Below are 25,893 nucleotides of genomic sequence, written 5' to 3'. Positions count from 1 at the left end.
GGAGGCGCCACGCATCTCGTGGAAAGCGGCTTCCCCTCAGACACACTGCACACAGCTCCCTCCTCCCACCTCGACACCCTCCGCAGGTGAACCCGGGGGTTTACACCCAGCAGAGCAGCCAGGAAACTCTCCGCAGGCAGATTCACGCCCCCGGGCCACCTGTCCCCACAGGACGCCCCGAGCCGGCCCCGAGTCCACGGGGCGGGGGGCCGCGTCCCGCTGCCTGACGCCCGCGGTGCTCTCGCGGGGCCCGGAAGGCCGCTTCACGGTCCAACACGCGACGTCGTCGCAGGACGTTACGGGGGCAGCAGCCTCTGATAATGGAGCTGACCGACGAGACCCCACGCGGAGGGTCTCGGCGCGGCCACTGACGTGGAGGCCGGCAGGGGATGAGTGGTCTCACGTCCGCCCTGACACGGGGTTTCACGGCCAGGCTCCCGGTTCACACACGGGCGGCTCCCGTTGCGGAGAGAGACGTGCGTTCACTCACCCCCGCAGCACGTTCCCAGGAACCCGCCCGATCGGGAACGGGCCGCCGGCGAGGCCCCAGCAGCCTCGCGCCGGCCCTCGCCCAGGGGACTCTCACCTCGACGTCCAGCAGGAGAACGTGGCTGCCCGCGCAGACCGCAGCCACCCCGTCGTCCGGTCGGTAGCGCACACACAGCACCTTTCCCGGGGGGGTGCCCAGCACGACACCGCGTGGCTCCATCCCTGGGGGGTGCGGGCGGCGGGTCGGTTATGGGGGGCGTGGGCACCTCGGAGGGACAGCGGGCCTCCCTAGGGCTCCAGCTCTTTGAGGGCAGTAGAAACACTGGACACAACGTCCTTCTGGGAAGGCGGGGAACTGCTCACAACAGCCGGGACAGGCCCGTTGCATGCGGGCCCCCCGCCCCGTCAGCCCCAGTGTGGGGGTGAGGGGACCAGCCAGCGCTAACGCGCCGTCAGCAGGGACCCCGGTGCCCCGGAGCCCCGGCCAGGCCTAGGGCTCGCTGCCTCTGCCGCCTGCCGACCCCGGGGCAGGTCCCCCACGGCAAAGTCCACACAGAGCTCCCCAGGCGGACGTGGGGATGGACAGCAGGCGCACGGCCCCTGCCCGAGGGGGCTGCCCGCTCCCAAAGGCCGTGGCAGGGGCGGCCGCAGGCACGCGGGCACTGGGCGCATGTGTTCCCACATGCGCACCACACGAATGCGCACCGTGTAGGGCGTGTGCTGCCTACACGCGCCCCACGTGCACATCTCTGCATGTACACCCATGTGAGCACACATAGCATGTCACTATGTGTGTGCTGTGTGTGTATCATGTGAACATGCATGGATGTGCTACATGTGTGTGCACTGTGTGCCCATGTGCATGGTTCTGTATCGATGCACTAAATGTACACTCCATGTGTTGTGTCATGTGCACGTGTATAGCGTGTGTGCGCAGTGCGGGTGCTGTGTGTTCACGTGTGTTGTATGAGTGCATGCGTGTACGTGTGTTCACACACGACCTGTGCAGTGTGCATGTGTGTTCACACGTGCCGGCGCTGTGCGGACACAGAGTGGAGCGACCACACTATGAATGACACAGGGTGGGTTAGACGGGCCATCGCCTAAAATCACATGAAAGTCGTGCTGTGAACTGTCACCCTGTAGCGTGGCCCCCTCTGCGGGTGACGGCCCCCGGACGAAACCCTGGCGCCACCGCCCTCCCGCCACACGGCTCGCTCCCGGCTCCTCAGACCCCGCCAGGCTCGCGGCGCCCGGCCCGGCCCCGCCCCGCGCCACGCCCCCTCTGCCTCCCACAGCCCCCCCCCTTCCCCTCGCGCCCAGCCCCCCACCCCCCGCGGGCCCGCATGTGCCACCCCAGGCTGAACCCCTCCGCCCGTCTCTGTGAGGACAGAGTATTTCAGCTGCCGGCCTGTGTTCGGAGTCCCACAGACGTCACGGGTTTCACAGGAAGGGAACGCGGGAGAATGAGCCCAGGGAGCGCGGGCCCCGCGGCCCGCGGGCGTGGCTCCCCCACGGGCTCCCCTACGGCACCGAGTCCGTCTCAGGGTAGGCGGCTCCCTTCGCGCGGCTTTCCAATGCGCTTCCACCGGCCTTTACCCTGGAGCACTTGCTCGCGGCACTTGTCCAGGCTCCAGGTCACCACGCGGTCCTGTGAGGCCGAGCAGACCTGCAGGGGGCGCCCCACGTTCCCAAACGCCGCGGCAGTGACCGGCTCACGGTGTCCTCCCAGCGTCAGAAGCTAAAAACCCACACAAATACCGCAGATCAGCGGTCACAGACAAAATAAAAGAATGTAACAACACAACCGAGAGCCTAAGAAATTAAATGGGTTGAGCTCTCCCACTGTATCGATTTCACTTACCCACTTACTAAAATTCCTGTGCTCCACTAAATGGGCCTCTCAGGTCAAGCATTTCACTGTCATTCAGCATCACGAACGACAGCAGCAAAGGGGTCAGCGCCCGCAGCCCCCGCGCACCCCGTGTGGTAACCAGGCGGCGCCCGCGGCACCCACTGCGGCCGCGCGGGCCTGTGGCTAAGGCAGGCCAGGGGGACCCGGCGGAGGAGGGGGTGCTCGGGGCGGGCCCGGCGGCGGGACAAGGTGAGCCAGGTCACCCGGCCAGCCTGCGGGAGTCCGCACGGCGCCCTAGGGAGCCCTAGGGAGCGGAGGGCAGCGGAAAGAGGGAAGGGAGCGGGGGCCAGGCTTCTGCTCCAGAGACGGAGCATTGCCGCAGGCGTGGGAGGGAGACCGCGCGGGGCACAGGGGAGACCCAACACTCCTGGCGGGCGCAGCGCAGGCCGGAACTGAGCCGCGGAGACTCGGACAGTGGACACGGCGGGGGTGGGGGAGAGGGCGACAGCGAGACACTCGGTGTCATGGCTGAGAGGCTGGCGGCGGCAGCGGCACCGGGAAGGAAGGAGGCCCAGCAGGAGGACAGGACAGAGCCAGGCAGACGGGCCTGCCCCGGGGTCGCCGTGGACACCCCGAGACAGCAGGCGGGCTGAGTCAAGGGCCGGCGCCCAGCGCAGCCCCGGGGAGCACCCCTGCGCCCGCGGGAGGCCGGTTCTGGGCAGCGAGCTCCGGCTGAGAGTCACAGGAGAAACGACACAGGATGGGCGTGGACATACTCGGGGGCCCAGCAAGTGACCAAGGCCATGGAGAAGAGAGACTACAGAGAGGAGGCGGACGGAGCGCGGGGGCTTGCCTCCGCACCCATCCAAGGCCCTGGATCTGGAACCCCGACTCCTCCAAAGGCTGGCAAGGACGGACCCCCCTCCCCCGCCCATGGCCACTGGGAGCGCAGCCTGCGCGGCCGCGTGGGAAGGCCGCTGGCCGGTTTCCGATGCAGCCACACACACACTCACCGCAGGACCCAGCAGGCACACTCCTCAGGGTCTACCCGAAGGAGCTGAACATCTATGTCCACACAAACGCTTGCACACCGACGTGTAAAGCCGCTGGGTTCAGAAATGCCAAACCCTGAAAGCAACGAGGTTTTCCCCACCGGACAAACGGACACGCTGTGTGCGTCGGAACAAGGAACGTTAGTCAGCACAGCAAAGAAACGAACTATCAAGCCACAGAAAGACATAAAGGAACCTCCCGTGCATACAGCTGAGAGAGAGAAGCCACTCTGGAAAGAGGCCGTGTTGCAAGGCTCTAAGCACGCAGCATCCTGGAAAAGGCAGGACCGCGGAGACAGCGGAGATCGGCGGCTGCCGGGCCGTCGGGCGCGCACGGGCGGCCGCGCAGAGCACAGGGGAGTTTTATGGCAGTGGAAACGCTCTGCGTGGTGCTGTGGCAGGGGACACAGGACAGCACGCCATCATCCCAGCCACCACGAGGGGACGAAGGCAGCCGTGAACACTGGGGGTGACGACGCGTCGGCGGGGGTCCCGTTCTGCGCCCGACGGCCCCTCGGGTGGGGGATGTGCAGAAGGGGGGCTGACTGAGTCCGTGTGCGGCGAGGGGCGCGTGGGAATCTCGGTGCCTTGTTCTCGGGTTTGCCGTGAACCTAACGCTGCTCTCAGAAAATAGAATCCAAAAATATGGTAAAAACTGGGCAAAAAGAAGAGCAGAGCCACAATTTCAAAGCCGGGTATAAAGAATGTCACTTCACAATATCAACGAGTCCATTTCATCAAGAGGACACAAAAACACTGAACGCTTGCACGCTTAGTGATAGAGCTTCAAAACACACGGAATAACGCCAGGGCAAGAGGGAAAGACAAAGTCGCGCGTAGTCCTCGATTCAGTCGCACTTGTATTTCCATATGCGTCTCTCAGTCACGGACAGAACAAGAGGGCGTAAAACCAGCCAGACGCCCAGGGTTTGGAGAGCCGCATAAACCCATCCAACCTGATGTTAATGAAACCAAAGACGTCTGGAGCACCTGTACTCACAATGGAGTAGGAAGAGCCTACGTGTCCTCCGGCAGAGAAATCAACAAGCAAACCGTAGCACACCCGTGCAGTGGCGTTTCACTCAGTGACGGAGAGAAGAGACTATCGACACACGCAGCAATATAAACGTCTCAGAATAATTATTCTGTGTGAAAGAAGCCAGACAAAAAGAGTAAATACTGTCTGACTCCACTCATGTAAACTCTAGAAAATGCTAACTAATCCAAAAGCTTTTATTTAGAATACATTTTAAAAAGTCCTTCAAATTAATACGAAAAATAGACTCTAATAGAAAATGGCCAATAAATGCACACAAAGGTGTGAAATGCCAGGAGTCAGCAGGAAACTAAACCGCGACTCAGTAGCACTACACCCACCGGAAGGGCTGTAACTAAAAGGCCGGAGCGTGGGTCTGGCTGTGGATAGGCTGGGACTCCAAGACGCTCTCGGCGCGCAGACCGGCGCCCCCTTTGGAAGCCCCTCAGCATCAGCTACCAGGCTGAACACAGGATTCCCGACGGCTCCGCAGGCACACACACAGCACACGGGAGAGCACGTGTGTAGCCACCAAACCTGGGATCAAAGCCAACGCCCAGCCGCAGCCGGTGGGTCAGCGCAGCCACCGCCTGCGACAGAACATAACGCGGAGGAGTCTGGGCAGCACAGCGGCGCCCGTCCGGGAGGAGAGGCGCGGACACCGGCTGACAGGTAGCGGCCGCCCGGCGGCGCCCGCTCTGCTAGCACCGCCACAGAGCACACGGAGGCCCTGGGGCACGGTGTCCTGCGTGTTTAACAGCTCACTGCAAACGTGAGGCAGGTCAGGCCGAAGACCTGAACGTACATCTCTTAACTCGGGAGAAACATCAAAATACATGTTTCCCTTTATCAGTGAAGAAGGGAAACAGCTGCTACTTTTAGCAACGTGACTGCCAGGGGGACTGGGAGCGAAAGGAAAAGGCCCAAGCACAGCAGCGGGGGCCCCACGGAGCTCGCTCCCTCGCCACCGCCAAGCCCCCGGGGCCCGCCGCGAAGGCGAGGGTGAGTCAAATGCCAAAACATGGGGCTAGAATTTACTTGTTCATTTTGTGAAATGAAACCTGTTTTTATTAAGAGTAGTCCAATAGTTGGTCACGACCATTCTAAAACGTTAATGTCTTTAAAACGGCATTTAATGGAAAAGATTCTGCAATAAACATGGGAAACTTCCTTAAATGTGTTAATATTAAAAACCTACAAAATTTCAACGTGTCCTGACTGGGTTAGGATGAAACTATTCTCGCTCACGTCCTTCCTGAAGCACTTCTTCAGTGAAGTGGTCCAGGACCGTCCGTTTCACAGAAACACTTAACAGAAAGCTTTCCTTGTGGGCGTATTTTCCCCTCGGCTGTCAGCCCACTCCACAGAGGGCGGCGCCCCACACGGCGGCGCGGGGGCTCTCGGGGTCCCTGGGGCTGCGCACCTGGCCCGCAGGGTCAGCGCTGCTCCACACGCAGAGGCCGCAGCGGCCGGGCGCGGGGAAGGCGCAGAGGGGCGCGCGGCAGGCCAGCGGCACGGGCGCGGTGTGGGGCCAGGACTCGGCCAGGCGCTCCTCGGTGACGACGCCGGCCTCGCAGCCGTGCCTCGCAGGGAAGGTCTGTGGTCCTTCCATCTCCACCTGGAAGCACAGCCCACGACGACGGCCATGAGGCTGCGCCAAGCCAACCCGCGTGAGTCACGCAAGTGGGGCTGCTAATGGGGGCTCACACGCAGGGCACTGTCCCCTCCCCTCCCCGCTCCAGGGGAAGGAAAGGCCCCTCCAGGACTGTGCCAGGAGCAGCTCAACCTGCCCGCACTTGCGGAGTCGCCATCCCCACGGGGAATCGGGGCGCCTGGAGCCGAAGTGGGGGGTCTGTGCTGCCTGGGGCCACCCCAGCTGCGAGCCCTCCCAAGGCCACATCGCCTGGGCGGCGACGGTCAGGCCCTCGCCCGGGCTCACGGCTCACTCCAGGTGCCGCGGGCCCTGGGCACGACACAGGAATCTGGGTGGTCGAGGTGGGCGGGGCGGCGCTCGCCCAGCGGTCAGTGAAGTAGGAAACCGAGGCTGGGGGCCCAGGCTGGAGAAACAAAAACAAAACACACAGTGTTGAGCATGTGACAGCACATTCTTCTCCAGGTTGCCAACTTGGTCTTACTCTTTTTTTTTCACAGCTACCAAGATGCAGCTGTGAGCTTCATGTTAAAAATTTTTTAAAAAGGGGTTAGGGCAGCAAAGCTCCCAAGATTTGCTTTACAGACTCTGCGATTTAAAGTGGGCGGGTCTGTCATGGGCTGGGCGACCAGCCCCAGGGCGGACCTGCAGTCACGCGGCCCCGCCCTGAGCATCTGGAGACCGGACAATACACACGTGAAATTGTGCTTAACTATTGTCTTGTTTCTTTACCATAAACTGCCTCTATCACTTCTATAATGCCTATAGAGTTTAGCACAATAACTTAAAAACAATAGTACATTTCTGTCCCGATTTACAGTTTGCAGACCACCTCCGTAGATACGAACATGCAGAATTGTCAGCATCAATAAACATGGTACAGCCTTTCACTCTTACAATACGTCTTCAAAGTTGCTTCTTTTCCCGCTTTACGGGCCCTGAGGCGGCGCCCACCCACGGGGTTCGGCGGCGAGTTCTGGGCGGGCCGCAGGCACGGAGCTGCCGGCGCCCCGGCTCCGCCACCCGGCACCCCCGGCGGGAGCGCTACGGCAAGACTCGAAAGGGCGGCGGGCGACCCCAGCGTGAGCTCCCGGCGCCGCCGGAGGAGGAAGGTGCTCCCACCGCCCGGTCCGTTCCCCTGTGTCACCTTCTCCCGACGGCAGGCAAGTAAGACCGAGGCAAATACCAGCCGCAGGCTGTCACGCCACCGTCACACGCCCCACAAGAGGCCGCGAGCTTGCCAAGTCCGCGCTCAGCCCCGCGCGCGTCCCCTCCCCGCAGATATTGGGGTTTGCGCTCCGCCGGGGCACTCCCACGCGATCCCGTCGGTACCAACGCCGACTGAGGCGATGAACCTGCGCCGAACCCGGCAGCACATCGCCTCCAGCAGGGGCCCCGGACGTCGGTTCCGTGTGGACGCAATAGACGTAGATACAACCCCGCTGCAGGACGCTTTTGGACCACTGGACACTGTTCGCGAGAGGAACAGAGACCGGTAACGGGCCCAGAGAACGGCCCGTCGGCGCGCCCGTCGCTCGCTCACTCGGAGGCCCATCCGGCCCTGCGCAGAGCTCGCGGCGGCGGCGCTCAGTCGAGGGAGGCGAGCGCAGCACGGGGTCCTTCGCCCCACCTGTCTCTCACTTGGAGAGCCCGAGACCGAAGCTGAGTTCAGGTGAGCCCGCCGAGAGCGTCTGGCTTGCGCCCCGCCCCTCTCCGTCGTCTTGGTTACAACCCACGCACCGCTGGCGCCACGCCCCTCTTTGTTCACGCGAGAGAGGGGCTCGTCACTTCCGGGGATTCCTCCCTTCTGATCCCTCCCCTTCTTTCCGGTCCGTCTCATTTCCTGGCGCCGCCGCACTTCCGGCTCCTCCGGAGCTGCGTCGGGCCGCGGGTCCCGTGGGAAGTGGTGCTGCGTCCCGCGCAGGAGGCCGGCGCTGCCGTCCAGCTGCCGCGCGCTCGCGCCGCCCTCCCCGAGCCCGTCCCGGGCCAAGCCGCCGCCTGAGCTCGGCCGGCTCCTCCGGCCGCCCGCGACCGCCCGCGACCGCCCGCTGCCGAGGCTCCGACGGGCGGCCGGACGCCCCCGATGTGGCCGCGCTGCCCCGAGCGCGCTCAGCGCGTCTGGTGGCTTCTCTGCGGAGCGAGCGGGTGAGGCCTCCGCGCCGGCGCCGCCGGCCATGGCCGCCGCCTGGAAGGGCGCCCTCCTGCTGCTCCTGGCGGCGCGGGCGGCGTCCTGGGGCGGTGCCTCGGAGGACGAGGACGAGGACGTCCCGGCGGAGTGGGTCTTGCTGCACGTCGTCCCGGGCCAGGTGGGCGCTGGCAACTACAGCTACCTGCGTCTCAACCACGAGGGCAGGATCGTGCTGGCGATGCGCAGCGTGCGGGGCGACGCCGACCTTTACGTGTCCGACCGCACGCTGCACCCGAGCTTCGACGACTACGAGCTGCAGGCCGCCACCTGCGGTCGCGACGTAGTGGCGGTGCCCGCGCACTTCCAGCGCCCGGTGGGCATCGGCGTGTACGGGCACCCGTCGCACCGCGACAGCGAGTTCGAGATGAAGGTGTACCTGGACACCACGGCGCCTCTCGGCGACGGCGCCACCCCCGGCGGCGCGGGGGCCGGCGCCCCGCACGCGTACGACCCCGAGGGCGCGCCCCAGGAGGAGGAGTCCCTGCTCTGGACGGTTCTCATCGGCCTTTTGAAACTGGTCCTTGAAATCCTTTTCTGACGGTCGGAGCGCGCCTGGATGCTGACCGTGGACCTGTGTGGGTGGCGGCCGTGCGCCGTGAACCGGCTCCTCGCACCTGGCGGGAAGCGCGCGCTTTTTCTAGTTGGGATGGGAAACAAAGCCATACAGTCGTTACCTCAGTGACCCCGGAGGAGGAGCAGCAGCAGCAGCCGGTTCGAGATCCGTTTTCCTTCAAAGATTAAAATTCCTGTAAAAGGAGTCCGCACAATAAAGTGTTCGAACTCCGTTCTGATTAGCTTGTCAGGTGCCGAGAAAGGACGACTGCGGTGACTTAGGTTTGTAGGAAAGGAATCAGAATTGAGCACCCTCGCTGCAGGTGCACAGATCGGACTGAAAGGTGGACGACGCTGTGTTACTCGTTAGCGATGCTGAAGGCAGCGACCGCAAGCCTGGGGAGCGGTGCTGGTTCCGCACCCGCGGGACCGGACCTCGGCCCCGCGCACCCGTCCACGGGTTGGGGGGGGGGCCGCTCCCGGGCGCCTGTGCCCGCTGAGGACGGCTGTCAACCTGGCCGCTCCGCGTCGTCACGCGTATTTTATCACCTCGAGCTGCCTAGGAAGAGCCTTCCGTTACTAAATTAGTGATGGCCCCCGGGGTGGGCCAGAAACAATCGAAATTAGGAAAATAATGGGATAATTACTTCAAATGAAGTTGTCTAATAGAAGCCAAAGTACAGAGAAATAAAAACCTTTTGGAAGATGAACTATTTTCTCTATCTGAAATTGGTTCCAAGAGTAAGAGTAACTTGTAACAAAAATCAACTTGCAGATGCTAAGCACATAGTTAATTTCAAAAAATCGTTTATTGGCATAAAAATGAGAATTGTAAATAAATTGGCACCAGGTAATTCACTTAAATGCGTATTACAATATTGGGGTCATGAAACTATTTTATCCCTCTTTGCTGGTTTTCCCCCTTCTGCCCACTTTCCTGGGCGTGGGGGGGGCTCGCTGACAACAGTCACAAATCCAGCGACCTAGGAGAAAAATTGTTAGTTAATACACGGTGAAACTCACTCAGGACTGAATTTCAAGCCCACTTAGCTCTCCTTCCTCAGCTGTCACTAGTGAAACCCTGCGGATTAGTGGTGGGAGGGGCAATACCAAGACCCTGGACGGACCGAGAGAACGGTAACCAGGAGGTCATCCGAGTGATTGACGCCACGTGGCACCCGGGTGGGGGCGGGGCGGAGCCGCTGTGCGGGGACCCGGCCCTTCCGAACATCAGAGTCCTTCCTGAAACCCAGACACTGCCGCGCTCACAAGGTTCAGTGACACAAATCGTCATAAAACCTGTTCCGAGTTGGGCCTGTTCGCAGCCCTTCCCTCCGCCGCCCCCAGGCAGCTGGGCCCCGGCACCCGGCTGTCCCCAGGGGCCCTCGCCCGGCGGGGCAGGGGCCGTCCCGCGCCCGCGCGCGGTCTGGGTTCCTGCGGAGCTTCAGGTAACGGGTTCCGCTGCTGACTTGTTAAGTGATTCCCAGGAAACTTAAGTTCTAGACATTATTTGATGAAGTGTCACACAGTGTTAACTGTGCAGGTAAGTGCCGAAATTAACACAATTCGTGTGTAACTTTTCGGTCCAGCCACTGGTTGGTTCTTCCAAGCTGTGTTCACTCTAAAGCCCCCTGGAGCTGTCAGGCTGCCTCAGTGGACGGAAGTCTGGTTTAGTACGTACAAAGGCACAGCACTCGTTTTGTTAAGCTTCTGTGTTGATGGCATAAAAGCAAGACCAGGTTGATGCTACACTTTAGCTACTTTAGTAGAAACACAGGCTCATTGTATACGTTGAGCTCCATTTCCGCTCAGGCTCGGCCCTGGCCTGGCCCTCGTCCTGCAGTTGGGGGTGCAGGCAACGGCGGACGGGCGGTCGCCGTGCCGGGGCCCTGCGGTACCTACGCGGCCTCCAGGGCATCGGGAGGCGGCCCCCCCTCCCCTCGGCGGTGTTTACCTGACGGGATAGCACTGAGGCCCACACAGAACGTGTGGTAGCCCCTGTCACACACATCACAGAACATCATCTCCTCTTCGTGGTGGGGCTGTCCACAGACAATGCACGTCTTACACTCCATGCATTGCCAGGGGTAGGTCTTAATCATAGAAACAAGCTCCATGGTCATGTCCAGGCAAGAAGGGTGGCCTAAACCAAAACCAGCGTTAGTAGGATTCACCATTTCACACGGGAACTTTCAACTTAACACGGCCTAAGGACACCTGGTGACTTCTCAGGAATGGCTACAATGCTGAACTGCCCCGGAGAAGAAGAGCTGAAGGCAGTGCCTAGCCCTGAGCCACACCTTTCTGCCTGCCCTGTGGTGACCGGGGAGTCCCGGCGCCGGCCGGCCGGCCGCCAGGCCGCGAGCCCGCGAGCCCGCCCGGTACTTACCGCTGTTGCCGCACTGGGAGCAGTGTATGAGCGCCTCCGCCTTGCCTCGCCTGTTGGACTCCTTACCCTTCAGACAGATTCCACAGAGGGCACTGGGAGGGGCCCTGGGCTGGAAGGGTAGAAGAGGGCTGTGAATTCGTGCCAGGGGCCCTCGCTGCGGGCGCCTAAGGAGCTCTGTCACTGTTCTGCCCCATCTTTGCGCTCGGGAACCGGCTAACGAGGACCTCTTTGGAAGATGTAATTCGGTTCTGCTTCCTACATACGATGGCCAACCACACCTCAGATTTCATTTTAAAATCCTGTCCGCGGGGACCCCATGTCCCGAGCGGGGTGCGCATCCTGCACACGGCTCGTGCGTGACAGCCGTGTGGCGGGGGCGGGGCCCAGCGGGTGCCAGAGCGCCCGGCGTGGTGAGCAGACTCCGACGAGGCGCATCGTAAAGGACGCCCGTTTTAAGCAGCTTATATACTGGTTTGGCTTCAACGCCGGTATTTTCCGGAGCCGCGAAACTAGCTCTACAAGATCTAAGTCACAAGATCACGGTTTCAACGTGTTTAATGGAAAGACGGCTCGTGCGGACGCTGCGATGTGCGTGAGTGTGTGCGGGAAACCGAGTCGGGAGGCCACTCGCTCCGTGCCCCTTCGGGGAGGAGCCTGTGCGGGAAGAAGGCGTTCAGTACGAGATGCTAAACAAAGGTTTCAGACCAAAAAACCTGTCACTTAAAAAAGATATGGACACCCTCGTACTTTGAGTACCATTCCTTTTTCATACTAAAAACAGCCCAATCACATGAGACTATTTGGGCTTTAAAAAAAATTGGGAACACGTGGGCGAGAAAAAGCAGACGAGGCCGCTGCGCCTGCCCTCGCCAGGGGGTGGCCAGGGGGTGACGGGGGGGAGGGGCGGGCAGCGCGGCCGCCTCCGAGCCCGTGGGCGCTCCACGCACAGGGCGGCGCCGCCGAGCACCACGGAAGCGCGGGCCCGCGTGAGGCGGGGCCGGGGCCCGCACGAGTCGACGAGAGGAAAACCCCTCGCGCAGAGCCGCCCGGCGCCCCCTCAGCCCAGCCTCGCCAGGGACGCCCTCTGCCCCCTTCCTGAGTCCCTGAACCACCGCCGGCGTCAACCTGGCCCACTGCTGCCTCCACGACCTGTCGGCCTCAACAATTTGTTCTTAATTCCTTGAGCACTTTTACTTCTTAAATTGTCTTTCTTTGCAAAAGATGACAGAGGCATTCAAAAATAATTTTTGGCTCATTTATTTTAAAAAGTCAACCTTATACATAAATATAATAAAAACAGTAACTCTAAACAATCACAAATATCTCTACAAAATAATAAATATCATGGAAGTCGAGCATACATAGAAAGCGTCACGTGAACTAACCTACAGCTCCTGCGTGTGCATCTGTACACCCTGCTCCCCCGCAACAGGCCCGCGCCCCGCGCTCCAGCCTTCCGGCCCCGAGCGCCGTCACCGCCACGCGCAGGCAGGAGGTCCTCGCGGCCTCCTCCGCCTCAGCAACCATCGCTAGAAGTGCACTTCTGGGGTCTGAGCTCTCGTTCGGTTACACTAGGTCTGCAGCTGCCGTGATTCGCAGCAAAAAGCTACCCTTCCGTCCACCAAAATGAGAAGCATCTTTTGGTTACGTTACCTGTGCCACTTGTAAAAGGTATTTATTTAATACTTGTCGTTTAAAAGCTAGATACTGGCACGCTACGTGCTCTTACATCTCCCACTAACATCAAGGTAACCACACGAGATTACATGCTAAGAAGAGCCCCTCACAAGAGAGCCTGTACAAAAGTCAAAGGAATAAAACACAACCCTGGTCATTCACATTCTAGATCAATTCAAGGTCCACAGTCATTGAAATACACGCGGACACCTGTGATGAAAGGGACAGAGGGATTCTAGGGTTGACGTCTAAGCTTGGAAGCCTGTGTTGTTAAACCACTAACAACTTTCCTTACCCAACACTCTTCATCTTGACGAACGTGGAGAGGGCGGAAGGGCGGGGAGGCGGAGCGAGTGCGCACGCACGTCCGGCACCTGCCAGGGCTCCGGATAGAAACGCTTCGCTCCTTCACGCGCCCCGCGCTCCGAAAGGAGCTGCGCGGTCCACCCCCCACACCAGGGCCTGGTGCTGTGGGCAGCGGCCGCAGGCTGGGCTGCAAGCCTCGGTGTGTTGGGGACTTGGGGGAGGGGGACGGGAAATGCGTGCGGAGCCCCTGGAGACCCAGGGACAGAGCCCTGGGCGCGCCTGACGGAGACAGTCAAGTCCCCTCCGACCACGACCACGTCACAGTCTCGCTGCCGCTGGGAGCGTAAAACGCTCACCCCCACCGTTCTCAGCATCTCAGGTCAAAGCTTCACGACACTCACTGTCCTGCTTAAAAACCAGCCACAGGTCAGCGGCTCGCACGGTAGCATGAAACACAGCACAGATCTTAGAAGGCCTGAAAACTGACAGTCACACGCTCACTTCAGGTTAATGTAACCTAAATGCTGTCCTGCATGTCAAGGGCAAGCAGAGGGAGTCTTATGAAGCAAGACATCAGATACCTCACCACCTCTCTGACCTCCCGTATGTTAAAACGTCTGTACCTACGACCTTTCAGCTTGAAGCTTGCTGACATTGAGGCACATCATGGCTTATTAATACTTTTCAGAGGTTAGCTTGTAATAAGCACATTCACATCCGTGTGTTAAGTCTAAATACCGGCCGTCCCCAACTGTGGAAAACGGACCGTCCTCCGTGCAGGCGCTCCCGGCAGGGCCTGCGATCTCTTCCGCCGGCAGCAGGCCAGCGGCGGGGCAGCGCCCCCAACGCCGGCCCCCACCGGAACCCCGACCTCCACAGCCTCGCCTGCCCCCGGCAACAGCCTCGGCCTGTGCTCAGCCAGCGCACCGCCGTGCCACGTCGGGCGGCAGCCCACGGCACAACACACGCCCGGCGAGCTCTCCGAATGCAGTCTTTGGAGTTCATTTGCTTTTAATTATTAAGCGTGAACTTAAATCTTTAGTTTAAAAGTTAAGTAAGCTATATATGTGAAAACAGATACGAAAGTCACGAGCGCAGCCTGTGAACACCCCGGAAGCCAACCAACGCTGCTGAACGAAGCTTCGCTGTTCCCCAGAGGCGGAGGGGCGGCGAGTGCGCGGGCTGGCCACGTAAAGGCATTTCTACTTCAGTGTGCAGTGCGCCGCGCGGCCTTCTTGCTTCAGGGACATACGGGGACACAGGCTGTTAGAGGGACGCGGTGGCAGCCCCCGGCACCGGCCCTTCTCCACCCTCGTCCCAACTCCGTCACCTGCCAGGTGTCAGCTGTCCTGCTCAGCGAAACCTCCTCACCACCTCGCTCCTAGACATGCCTTCAGAACACTTGCGTCGCCACCATAAAAAGCACATTCCGACACGTTCCGGACCCAAACGCTGTCTATTTTACTATCACCACCCAAAACATAAAACTAGGCAGCCACCTGCACCTCGCGAGCGACACGTCCGAGCCTCCTAACCCGCGGGGCGGAGGGGCCGACCGGGAGGCCAGCACACGGCCTCGCTGTGGGAGTGGCCAGGACAGACCCCGCTCGGGTGTCGGCACCCCGTCGCCCGCGGGGCAGCGGGAGCCCGGCCGGGGGCTGAGCGTCGGCCGCACAGCCTGGCCGTGGGCCTCGGGGGTGCTGCTATCCCTATCAGACTTGGCTCGTTTGGCAAGCAGACCGCACCACCCGAGGGCAACCCCAGGTCTTCCTCAGCAAAGGCTCCGCAACCACACGGCCTGACCTGCGAGCACACCCAGCACACAGTTCGCACCGCGGCGCGTCCCAGGTGTCCGACACCCACGGCCCTCACTGCTCGGAGCCCGAGTATAAAGTTCTGCCTGCAAAGTAAGTTTTAAAACCCATACTTGCCTGATTATTATCTAAAAGGAAAAAAAAGCCCTCTTAAAAAATGTGCACATACAGGAAACAGAAACTGAACCACAGCCACAGTGAGAGAGCCACCAGGAGACAGGCCAGCGGGAGGAAGCTGACAGAGGGCAGAGGCCAGAGGGGCGGCAGAGGCGCGGCAGGCGGGGGCTCCGCGACTCGGAGCCTTGAAGGTAAACGTGTCAGGGAGAGAGCTGGTCAGGAAGGAAGCTGAGTCAGGGGCTTTTTTCTTCTACCTTGTACCCAGGAACTGACTTGGACAGTACAGAGCGTTTGGCAGCATCCTTCCTGGGAGTGGCGGCCTTGTCCTTGGGCCTCGGTCTCCCCTGGAGCGGCTCCTCCTGGCCGTCGGGAAGGCCTTCGCCCTCGGACACATTGCCCGAGGAGCTGTCCTGCAGTCAAAGGCACAAGCGTTTGCTGGAATTCACACAGGCTTGAGTCTCAGTGGTGAAAACTAGAGAAAATGCTCAGAGAATCATTCATGTTCCGTCAACTTAAAAACAGAAAGATAACACAGAACACGAGGAGCAGCTTCACGTGGAGACTGCAATAAGTGACGGCAGAGGCCGGCCCGAGCCGGACGGAACCAGGGCCTGGTGCTGCCAGGGGCCCGCCCGCGTCCCACCCCACCCACGCCGGGCCCCCTGCCGGGCCGCTGCCCGGTCACCCAGGAAAACCCAACAGCACCACATGTGGTCAGCAACTTCAACACTGTCCTGGGGAAGCCGAGAGCCACTGCTTCAGCAACGGGAACCCCCGCAACGCGGCCCCCAAACCGAGCGCGCCCAGCGTCAGGCCGTGTACTCGCGCCGGCTCCCCGGCCGAGGCTGCTTGTGAGGACGCCCAGGGCACCTTCCGGCACAGGCGCGCACAGCGCCTCTGTGGCACCACACAGAACGAGCAGCTTTTCTCAATGAAAGCTTTCGGGAAATCATCTGCGATTCTCCTTCTTCAGAAAGAGAATGGCGACACAGGTGGACCTTAACGTCCCGGGAAAGCAGGGAGCAAAGCGCCCGGGAAAGGAGGCGAGGGTTCCCACCGAGGTGCCTTTGTTCCTCCTCCTCTCCTCTCCTCGGCCGTCGTCAGCTTCCTCGGAGTCGCCGTCGCTGTCGAGGGCGGGCAGCTCGGGGTCCAGCGGGGGCTCGTAAAGCGCCGTGTTCAAGGGCAGGTAGCGCAGTTCGTCTGGCGAGTACCTGCAGTTCAGAGGAACGTTCAGCTTTCCCTTCTTACTGAATGCGAGTGACTCAGCTGTGAGCTACGCAAACAGCCTCAACCTTCTTGCTTCGCCCCGCGCACTCGTGGGACGTGACCAGAGGCAGTAAGTGCCCCTTCCTTCTGAAGATTGAGGAAGCACAAGCCTTCAGTACAAAGCCTCGACATCTGTTCACCAGACTGGAAGTGTACACTTTTGATTCTCAACTATCAAAAGATATTGTCTCTCTCCTTTACCCTCAACTGAAAAAAATAAACAAACTGAAACTGTCGAAAGATGAGGGTGGCAGCACAGCAGGAAGGCGCCCTGCAGACGCCGCCACGCCCACGCCCGGCCGCGCCCGGCGAGCCCTCACCGCTGCCCACACCACACGGGGACGGCGCGGGGGCGGGTCACCCGGCGGCACACGCGAGCCACGGCAGCGCCCAGCACTCGATGTCAGGTGAAAAAGAACCTTCCGGAGCAAGCTGCAGAAGCTGATCCGCGAAGCACAGTCGGGGTGCGCCGGCGTGCGTCCCCACCGACCTGCGGCTCCTGGGGCGACAACTCCGCACCCCAAACCACGGGCTCAGCACACTGGGCCCTCGCTTTTAATGATTTGCTGACCCCAAAATTTAAGCAATTAAAACCTGTTGGCCCATGACTTAAATTGGACTTTCCAACAGGTCACCCCACACCCCATTTCCCACGGTGGCCAGAAGGCAACTTCCTGGTCCCGCAGGATGTCAAGTTCACAGCTGCAGGGGAAGCCGAAGCTCCGGCCCCAGGGCCCTGCGAGGGCCAAGGGCAGAGCCGCCCAGGCTGGGGCGGGAGAGGCGGCGGCAGGCCTGGCCTTTCCGCAGGCCCCCCGGGGCGGACGCAGCCTCTGCTCCCCTGCTGGGTCAGCGTGGGGACAGAGCGGAGCCCACGGGTCCGGGGCTGCAGCCGCCACACCAGGCTGTGGCCGGGACCACACCCTGGGGCACGAGAGGCCGGAGGCGCTGGCACTTGCCCGCGGACACACAAAGGCTACGCAGGGAGGTGGGCGGCCGCGGCACGGCCAGCAGGGCTCCATCAGAGAACCCGAGATGTCCACGTCCCGGCTGAAGGGCGCCTTCACCGGACCCCCAGGGGCAGAGGGCCTGGTACACGCCGCAGGCCAGGGACGGGGCAACGGGCAGAACTGAGGCCGCTCAGGGGCCCCCACGCAGGGCGCTCCCTCGGCCACGGCCGACAGGAAGGGCCGATCAAACGGCCGCCTACCTCTTGTAATACTCCTGGAACTGCCCGGGGATGAGGGCCACGGGGTAGGAGCCGACCTTGGTCCGCTCCGTCGGCAGCGCCTTGTACTTCCCTCGAGGCACCTGGACGACCTGGGGTGCATGCAGAGAACACAGGCTGACCCCGTGCCAGGGGCCCCGGCTTCAGGGCAGTCAATCTCACTGCACGGCCCCCCGCCCCTGCTCAAAAGAACTAAAACCAGAAGAGACGGCAGGAGCTGCCACTTAAGGGAACAGCCGCGTCTCTCATCCCACAGGTGGGCTTTGCCCCGCTCTCTCGGCGCCGGCCGCCCTGAGAAGGCCTGTGCTCCCGCGCCCCGGCCACTGGGACCGCGGCCGGGGCCGAGCCCCTGCAGTCCAGCCTCCCCGTCTGCGACACGGGCGCGGCCAGTCTGAGCCGCACTCAGCCCCGGTCTCATCCCGCAGATCGGACAGCACGAGGCCGAGCGCCCACGCACACACCCACGCGCGCGCACGGGGGACCTGCGCGTCACCAGGCCGTCCTCAACGTGCTCTCTTAGGTGCTGGGGAGCAAAGGGCCCGTGGCCGGAACCCACAGGCCGCCGGCCGGTGCGGGGCGGAGGGAGGCGGCGCCCCTACGTGAGTCTGCAAGTCGAAGTACGCTCTCCTCTCCTCCATGCGTTCCCGGTTCAAGTTGCTGTTAAACTCGGCGGCTTTTTTGGCAGCTTTCTTGATGTACTCAGGCACTTTGCTGGCTTCAACTTTCTGCGTATTCTGCTGCTGCATTTGCTGAAATAAAAATGCCACAGTTGGAAGTCACAGACAGCTTTACAAATGTCATTCTCCCCAAACCAAATACAAGGCGCTGGTCGCCTCGACACCTACAGAATACTCCTTATAGTGATCCGTAATCCGCTGACGCTCTTTCTCTTGCAGAATAACCGAATATTCAGCATGTTTGGCCGGATATTCTTTAATCATTAAATCAATCACTTCATCACTGCGCAATGCTGTTAAACCTATTTTAGACCAAAAAAAAAAAAAAAAAGTAAAGAAAACCAACTAGGGCTAAATAATGAAAAATACTTTTTAAAATTTGCTTGTCCTTCAAACTACTCTGCCTATTTTCTATCAATAAAAACAAAATGCTTTTATACATTTGAAAGTCATTTTAAAAATTCATAATATAAAGTCAAACACTCAAAAAAATAAATGATCAAAGATGCAAAAGGCAAAAAAAATCAATCAAATGTTTCTAAGACTCTATGTACTGTAAGATTCTATGCACATAAGCGCACATTCTTTTATTAGAAACAATTGATAATGCATTCTAACTGGTGGCAACAACATAGAATAGCAGATTAAAAAACAAAGACGTTTCAATATATTACAGTTCTTCTCTTCAAATCTGATAAACTGAACTTCACCAAAAACGTCAGCACAGAAACCCAAGTCACATGGGCTATTTCTAAAACTCACAGCATCAGGGAGTAACGGCCACTGAGGTGCATGCCCGTGTTTCGTGTTAGAATGTGGCCAGGCTGCAATAAAATACTTGTGAAAGGAAAGCTAAAAATAAAACACGGAGGTAACTATTCAGAACTAAAAACTGAGCAAAACCTGCCTTTAAAGAGATAACGATCAGTACTTTTGAAAAGTACTATACAAATTCTGCACACGGACACGCACACTGACAGTTCCATGAACAAAATTATTAGAAAATGGCATTGTCATATAATGTATCATTCTGTTTTGTATGTGAACAGTAATTAAAAGTACAATAAGTCAATCCATTTCATTAGTTTTGCAGAAGATACTCATCCCCTAGCACCTCATAAAGACCCAGCTTCAAAGTCCCCGTGAAAAGCGCTCATTACCCAGAGTGCACTGAGTTTCTGTAATGACATTCAACTCCCTCAGGTAGAGCTTCTCCTTGTGAGACAAATCTCGTCGTTCTAAATCTCCAAAGAGAAAAACACAAAGGACTATTAAAAGGGGTCGTTTGCATGTTTAACATTATGCGTTTGTAAGACTTTTAAAAGCTCAAATAACTTAAAAAATGATTAAAAAGTTAACATCTTCAAGGATTCCAACAAGTACGTCATATTACATATTCCAAGTATTATGAAAGAGAACATACAAAAAACATTACAAATTCAAGGAACAAAGTTAAAATGAAACTGAAAATAGGGTAATTCCAAGCAAGACAGTAACAGCACAACAACGTGAGGGCAGCCCGTGGCTCGCGTTGCTGTGAGGCAGTTTTTCTACGCGTTTTCCCAGGAGATTTATCCGCCCCGTTTGGCTTTTAAATCAGTTTCTAAGGCCAAAGCCGCAGCGGACATGGACGGAGGCGACGGACGGCAGGAGCACAGGCCGGTCGGCACCAGGAGGGTCACCTGCCGACTGTCCGCACTCAGACGTTCACACGGCGACAGACGACTACTGGTTCGAAGTGAGATTTCATCTGTTCCATAAACTAAGACTCAGTACCTGGATACTTCCGTTTAAAGGAGGTCACCCCCAGATACTCGCTGACTTGTTCCTGGAGCATGTAGTATTCTCCGGTCTCATCGGGGGGCCATTTGTACTCTATCAAGTTTTCTGCCGGGTAGTAGCTGAAACTAGACACCGAAGCGTGTTAGGCCTCACATGTGGCTTCTCTTGAAGGGTAAGCATTTTTATTTTTAAGGATTCTGATAAACTGTTTTGCTTATTTAAATCCTCAGTCAGTCTCAAATGACTTTGCAACACAAAGAAGTTCCCAGTAACGGGGGGACAGTGGGGGACACCTGTAACTAAACAACAAAAACAGAAAAAGAGAGAAGTCGCCAGGATCTCACGGGCCATCGAGGGACAACGCGGGGCGGGCCCTAGGAAAGGGGACAGTCAGCTGGAAGCTCCAACACACAGGACGCGGGGACGCCACTCTCCACGCAGCGCAGAGGACCCGGGCTCACACGGGCACTGCTCAGAGCTCAAGGGGCCTGGACGGCCGGCCCCGAGCCGCGACACCGGCTCTGAGTCCCGTCTCGGGGGCCTGGCCCCGGCAGCTTTTCATCCACCCACCGTGTCAAGGGACGCGCGAGAGCCGAGGATGCAGAACCAAGACGCCCGTCTCTTGGCGGACTGCGCGTCCGCCGTGACCCCTCGTGCCCCCCGACTCCCCACACCCCGAAACGGGCCTGAGCCGGGCGGACGGCGGCAGAGCCCAGCCGCCCCGCGCCAGCCCTGCGCGCAGACCGCAGGTTTCTGGGCCAGGCCGATTCGACCTCTGAGTGTCAGCGACGGGAACAGAGGCAGGGCCGGGACACTGTCTTACGCGCCCGCCCGAGGAAAAGCAACGAGCAGAACAACCGGTTCCCTCAGAGACGGTGCTGGGAAAGGGATACTCAAATGCAAAACCATGAAACTGGGCCCTCACCTCATACCACAGACAAAAATTAATTAAAAAATACACCAAAAACCTCAGTAGAAGAACCAAAACTAGCAAACTCCTCGAAGTAAACACAGGACATAAATCTCATGACCTCAGATGTGGTCATGGATTTTAAATGACACCAAAAACACAAGCAACAAAAAGGAAGCAGAGAATGAGGAATTCAGCAAAACGTAAACACCTGTGCGAGGAAGGACGCAGTCAGGAGAACCAAGCGACAGCCCCCAGCAGGAGAGGAAAGGTTTGCAAAGCCCGTATCTCCTAAGAGATTACTATCCAGACTCTATTTTTTAGAAACTCCTACAACTCAAAAACAAACAAAAACCAAAAGAAAACAAGCAACCCAACTTAAACATGGGCCAAAATCTCGAAGAGCTGTTTCTTGGAAGGAGACACACGAACGGCCACGAAGCGCATGGAGAGACGCTCAGCGCTGTCGGCCCCTCGGGGGCTCAGGCCGAACCCGGCGAGTCGCCACCGCCCGTCTCTCAGAGCAGCTATTAGCAAACCAAAAACCGAAAGGCAGAACCCAACAGAACCAAACTCTGCCCTGGGAAAGACGCCGCCGAGGCGGGTTCCCGGTGGCTCCCTGGGCTCACAGTTTTAGCCCTTTCCGCCTGGGGGGCCGGGGGCATCCGGCGCGCGGGGCGCAGCCTGCACCGAGCCACCCGCCTGCGCGGGGTCCTGCTGGCTGAGCCCCGAGAGAGGAGCCTGGGGCCCCCCGATCCAGTCACAGCTGCCCAGCTGTGTCCCCGACCGATCAAGCCTCCGAACCAACCCAACTGGCAGGGCTTGGAGTCCTCGGTCACAGGAGGAGGACAGAGGAATCAGGGACCAGGAGCAGGGACTTCTGACTGTGCAAGCAGCGCCCTCTGGCTGGGGGAATGCGCTTTCCCTCTTCACCTAAGACTGGAGCCTGTTTCCCGGAGTGGAGCTGAAACAGGACGGCGTCTCCCCAGAGCCAAGTGCAGGGAAGCGAGAGGGGCCTGGCCCCGGGCCTCCGGGCAGCGGAGCCGCCTTCACAGCCAAGCTCGTTGCCCTGCCACGTGTCCTTCTTCACTGAACGCCAAACGGGGTTCCTGCTGGTCAACTGATACCAACGACCTTCAGCTGGCAAACTAAGAAGGGTGAGAAATGGAAAACTTTGTACACTCCTGGAGGGACTATAAAATGGTGCGTCTACCGTGGAAAAGATAAAATTACCACGCAGCCCGATGACCCCCCTCCTCAGTACGTCCCCGAAGGAACACGCCCAGGAGCTTCCAATAGACCTGCACGTGCCAACGTTCACGGCCGCCTCAGTCACAACACCCAGAGGGGGGAACAAGCCAGGTGGGCATCCGCAGATGAACAGATACGCCGAACGTGGCGTATCCACACAACAGGGTGTAACTCTGCGCTAAGGGAAAGTAAAATTACACTGCGTACTGCTACATGCGTGAGCTCTGAAGAAATAAACCAGGTGAGCTGTGAACAGGCTGAACAAATACTGCGACATTCTACTCATGTGCCTGAAGCGGGCACCTTGCTGATGACCGGGGCCGGGGCTCTGGTTCCGGAGGTGGAAGAGTTTGGGAAACGGACGGTGCTGCTGGGTACGCAACCCCACGGATGCAACGGACGCCTGTGAACGCCACACTCAAAATCAGATAAAATGGTGGATTTATGTGTACTCTACCAAAGTTAAAAACCAAACACTGAGTTGCACTGGGAGCACAAGTAACTTTGGTATCACACCGTAAAACATGACAAAGAACATGACAAAAAGGCAGTTGTTTCATAACTGCCTTTGCCTGGGTTGAGGGGGAGGGAGCAGAGCTACCGCAGAGGAGAGCAGCAGCCCACGGGGAACATCGGGAAGCAAAGGGCGCCGGTACCTGAGGTCCTGGCTCGACGTCTCGCAGCTCCGGGAGCTGTCCCCAGAGCCCATGCGCCTCCTTTTGGACGGCTGGGTCCCATCATTGGAATTATCTTCGTTATCATCCTATACGTTTAAAAAATTAAAGAATTAAGAGAATAATAAGGAAAGAAGGTATCTTCCCAGACTTGTTAAAAGGGTCAACATAAAGACTTCCTAAGGACAACTGATGATACAAATGGTCTTTTACTTTATTTTTAGAGAGAGGGAAAGAGACAGAGAGGGAAGCCTCCACGTGTGGTTGACTCGCGCCCCCTGCTGGGGACCTGGCTGCAGCCCAGGCCTGCGCCCTGGCTGGGAATCAAACCTGCGACTCTTTGCTTTACAGGCTGGTGTTCCATCCACTGAGCCATACCAGCCAGGGCTGGTTATACACATGTTAACTTCCTATTATAATTTTAAAAAAGGGCCAAGAATGAGACATGGGCAAAACCTGGAAAAAACTAAAAACTCATTTTCAATACAATTAAAATTTAAAAAAACCCTATCCATTAACCTATAAATCTAAATCTAATTTTACTTTCTTAACAACTAAGGTTACAACCGAGGTTAAATGCCTTCTAGTTTAAACAAACACATGAAATTCCTGTAACACTCTTAAAGCAAACCCTCCTACCTCAGCAAAAAATATATATATATATATAGATCATTTAACTTAAAGGAGAAGCTTATGAAAAATTTTAAGTGACATTATCCATTGTGACAATAATATCACGGATGTCAGTTGGACCGTTACACTAAGAAAATAAATGAAGGATCAATCCCAAATGAATGTTAGGAAATATATTTATTCACATACTAGCCGAGGCTTGATGAGTCGGCCTAAAAGATATTTCTTAAAAAAAGAAAAAATCAAGGTAATGCAACCTCCTAAGACTACTGTTTTGTTAAATACCGTCGTCCCCTTGCTACACGTTAGAAGAAAAAAATCCCGCAGGAGACCGGAGAGGCACCGCGCTGCTGCGGCGCCGCCCGAGGGCCACCGCCGGGCTGGCCGGCCAGGATCGCCCCGTTCACCCGCGGGAGTCCCTTAAAAACAAGGTCTAACAAATGCTCCGGGGCCCGTCGAAAGTCAGCTAATAGGGTCCAGCTAGAAACAGAGAGTCTCCAAGGCTCAGCCGCTAGGAATTCACTCAGATTCTTTCCCAAACAGTAAATGCACGGCCCGGCTCCTTTTCAGTTCCTATAAAGCAAGCATCCGGGGAAAGAGCCCCGAACACTCCCACCAGGTAGGTGACGGGGAGCGGCCTCACTGTTCTTCGAAAATTTACACTTAACAATGTCACAACTCAAACATTTCGTTTTCAATACTTTAGGCAGAACTTTTAAGCAATCAAGTACTTTTTTTCCCTATTTTACTTGTTTCTGAGACTTCAAGGATTTTTGCCAATTTTGTTTACATGTCCAGTGACTAAACAATGGAGACAAAGTGACACAAGTTAAAAATGCAACGTCTCCAAGACGCTGAAACCGCAGTGCCATGCGCCGCGCTCTGAATCCGCTATTACAGATCCGAGGCATCCGCGCTGGACGTCAGGGGGCATCGGCCGATACGTCAGCGGCTCCCCAACCTCCCCCGACGTACCGATGAAACACACTCAACTCAAACCGCTTGCCCACCACCGCGGCACCGACCCAGCGTCCGCGGCCTAAGGCCGCCACGTGTCTGCCGGACCCGGGTCCGCGGCCCCCACCTCCGGGGGCAGGGTCTGGGCGGCCGACGCGCCCTCTGCCTGCGCGTGCGCACCGCGCGCGGCCCGGGTCACGCCCCGCGGCCCCCGGCAGCGCGCCCAGCAGCCGGCCAGCAGCCGCTCGCGGGGCCGGGCGCCTTGGAGACCTTCAGAAACGGGTCCCACGCGCAGCTCGGGGCGCCCCCGCCCCCGGGGGCCTCCTGGTTCCACGGCAACAAGACCCGCCCCCACGGTCCCCGCCGGCACCCGACTTCCGGGGAGAGCGAAGCCGACGCGCGCCGGTGCCTGTCCCGCCGCCGGCCCGCGTCGGCAACGCTTCCTTGGGTTTGAGTCCCGACACGCCCACCGCCCGTCACGGCTGCTCACCCTCGTTTTCTCCACGCACCTCTGACCCCGAGAACACTGCCCCGTCTCCCTCCCGAACACCACACAGACTACAGCACTGAGCAGCGTCCCGAACTCGCCTGGCCGCTGCGTGCGAATTTAGGGACGCAGCTCCTCGGCCGACCCGGTCTCTCCGCGCCTGTGCACGAGGCTCGGGGAGAGCGCTGACCCCGGCACGCAAGACCTCCGAGCGGGCGCGACGGACCCGCGGGCTCGCCCGGCCGCCGGCGCGTTCCACAGCCGCTGCGTCCGCGGCCTCCGGAAGTGAGCTCCAGAGCCGCTCGGACGCACGCGGCGCCGGAAAGCGGGGGCCCGCGACGCGTCGGGTCTGCGGGTCGCACCCGGCGGCCGGCGGGCGGCAGGTGGCGGGGCCCAGGGTCCCCTCCGTCTACTCCCGCCCCCCGCACCGGCCGCTCGCCCCGAGCGCGGCCCCGCCCGGACTCCCGCCCGCCGCCGTTGGCCGTCTCCTCCTCACCTTCGGGGACTGAGCTCCAGGGGTGGCCGGGTCGCTGTCGCACGGCCGCGGGGACAGCGCCGTCCCGGGGCCGGCCGCCGCCGCCATCAGCCCGAGCGCCCCGCGCCGCCGCCTCCGCCGCCGCCGTCGCCTCGTCCCGGCCGCCGCCGCCGCCGCCGCCACCGCCGCGCGGGCCGCCCGCCGCCCCGGCCCCGCCCCCTCCGCCCGCCCGCCGCCCGGGGGCCGGCCCCTCCCGCCGCGCGCCCCGCGGGCCGCCAGCGCCGCCGCCGCCACCGCCATGGCCGCCGCCAGCGCCGCGCGCCGCCCGCCGGGCCGGCTCCGCTGCCGCTCGGCCCCGCTGGGCCCCCGCTCCCCGCGCCGCCGCTCCGGCCGCCCAGCAGCCGCTCCGCCCTCGGCTGCCGCCGCCCGC

General features: G+C 59.3%; 3 protein-coding genes across 4 annotated transcripts in view; 1 reads left to right on the top strand and 2 right to left on the bottom strand.

Annotated features, from left to right (window-relative positions):
• WDR27 (WD repeat domain 27) overlaps positions 1-8,259 on the bottom strand; it is a 61,415-nt gene extending 53,156 nt beyond the window's left edge. Inside the window, exons 1-6 of the mRNA XM_054595192.1 lie at positions 7,824-8,259; positions 7,416-7,553; positions 6,229-6,395; positions 5,856-6,050; positions 2,089-2,230; positions 587-711 (exon numbers count right to left, since the gene is read on the bottom strand). Coding sequence (XP_054451167.1) covers positions 587-711; positions 2,089-2,230; positions 5,856-6,050; positions 6,229-6,395; positions 7,416-7,553; positions 7,824-8,259 — 1,203 coding nt within the window. The remainder of the gene's footprint in view (positions 1-586; positions 712-2,088; positions 2,231-5,855; positions 6,051-6,228; positions 6,396-7,415; positions 7,554-7,823) is intronic.
• On the top strand, positions 8,167-9,540 carry CUNH6orf120 (chromosome unknown C6orf120 homolog). Its single transcript, XM_054595273.1, has one exon. It carries the CDS (start codon positions 8,258-8,260, stop codon positions 8,807-8,809), a length of 552 nt encoding a protein of 183 aa, XP_054451248.1. The 5' UTR covers positions 8,167-8,257; the 3' UTR covers positions 8,810-9,540.
• Positions 9,541-9,634: 94 nt separating this feature from the next.
• Positions 9,635-25,617, bottom strand: PHF10 (PHD finger protein 10). Of its 2 annotated transcripts, none has more exons than XM_054595265.1 (12): positions 25,485-25,617; positions 22,894-23,000; positions 20,071-20,201; positions 19,455-19,538; positions 18,463-18,596; positions 18,217-18,366; positions 17,600-17,709; positions 16,184-16,337; positions 15,381-15,536; positions 11,213-11,321; positions 10,778-10,966; positions 9,635-9,806 (listed from the first exon to the last, which is right to left on the bottom strand). In XM_054595265.1, the coding sequence occupies exons 1-12, from the start codon at positions 25,569-25,571 to the stop codon at positions 9,721-9,723; spliced, it is 1,497 nt and encodes a 498-aa protein (XP_054451240.1). In that variant the 5' UTR covers positions 25,572-25,617; the 3' UTR covers positions 9,635-9,720. The 2 variants fall into 2 exon arrangements, with proteins under 2 accessions (XP_054451240.1, XP_054451243.1); XM_054595268.1 differs by having other exon boundaries at positions 19,455-19,532.
• Positions 25,618-25,893: the final 276 nt, after the last annotated feature.

The sequence above is a fragment of the Pteronotus mesoamericanus genome, unplaced genomic scaffold, assembly GCF_021234165.1.
Source record: "Pteronotus mesoamericanus isolate MK-2021 breed Mesoamerican mustached bat unplaced genomic scaffold, CSHL_Meso_final contig_134, whole genome shotgun sequence".
NCBI classification, from domain to species: Eukaryota; Metazoa; Chordata; class Mammalia; order Chiroptera; family Mormoopidae; genus Pteronotus; species Pteronotus mesoamericanus.
This window is presented reverse-complemented; position numbering and strand designations above follow the sequence as displayed.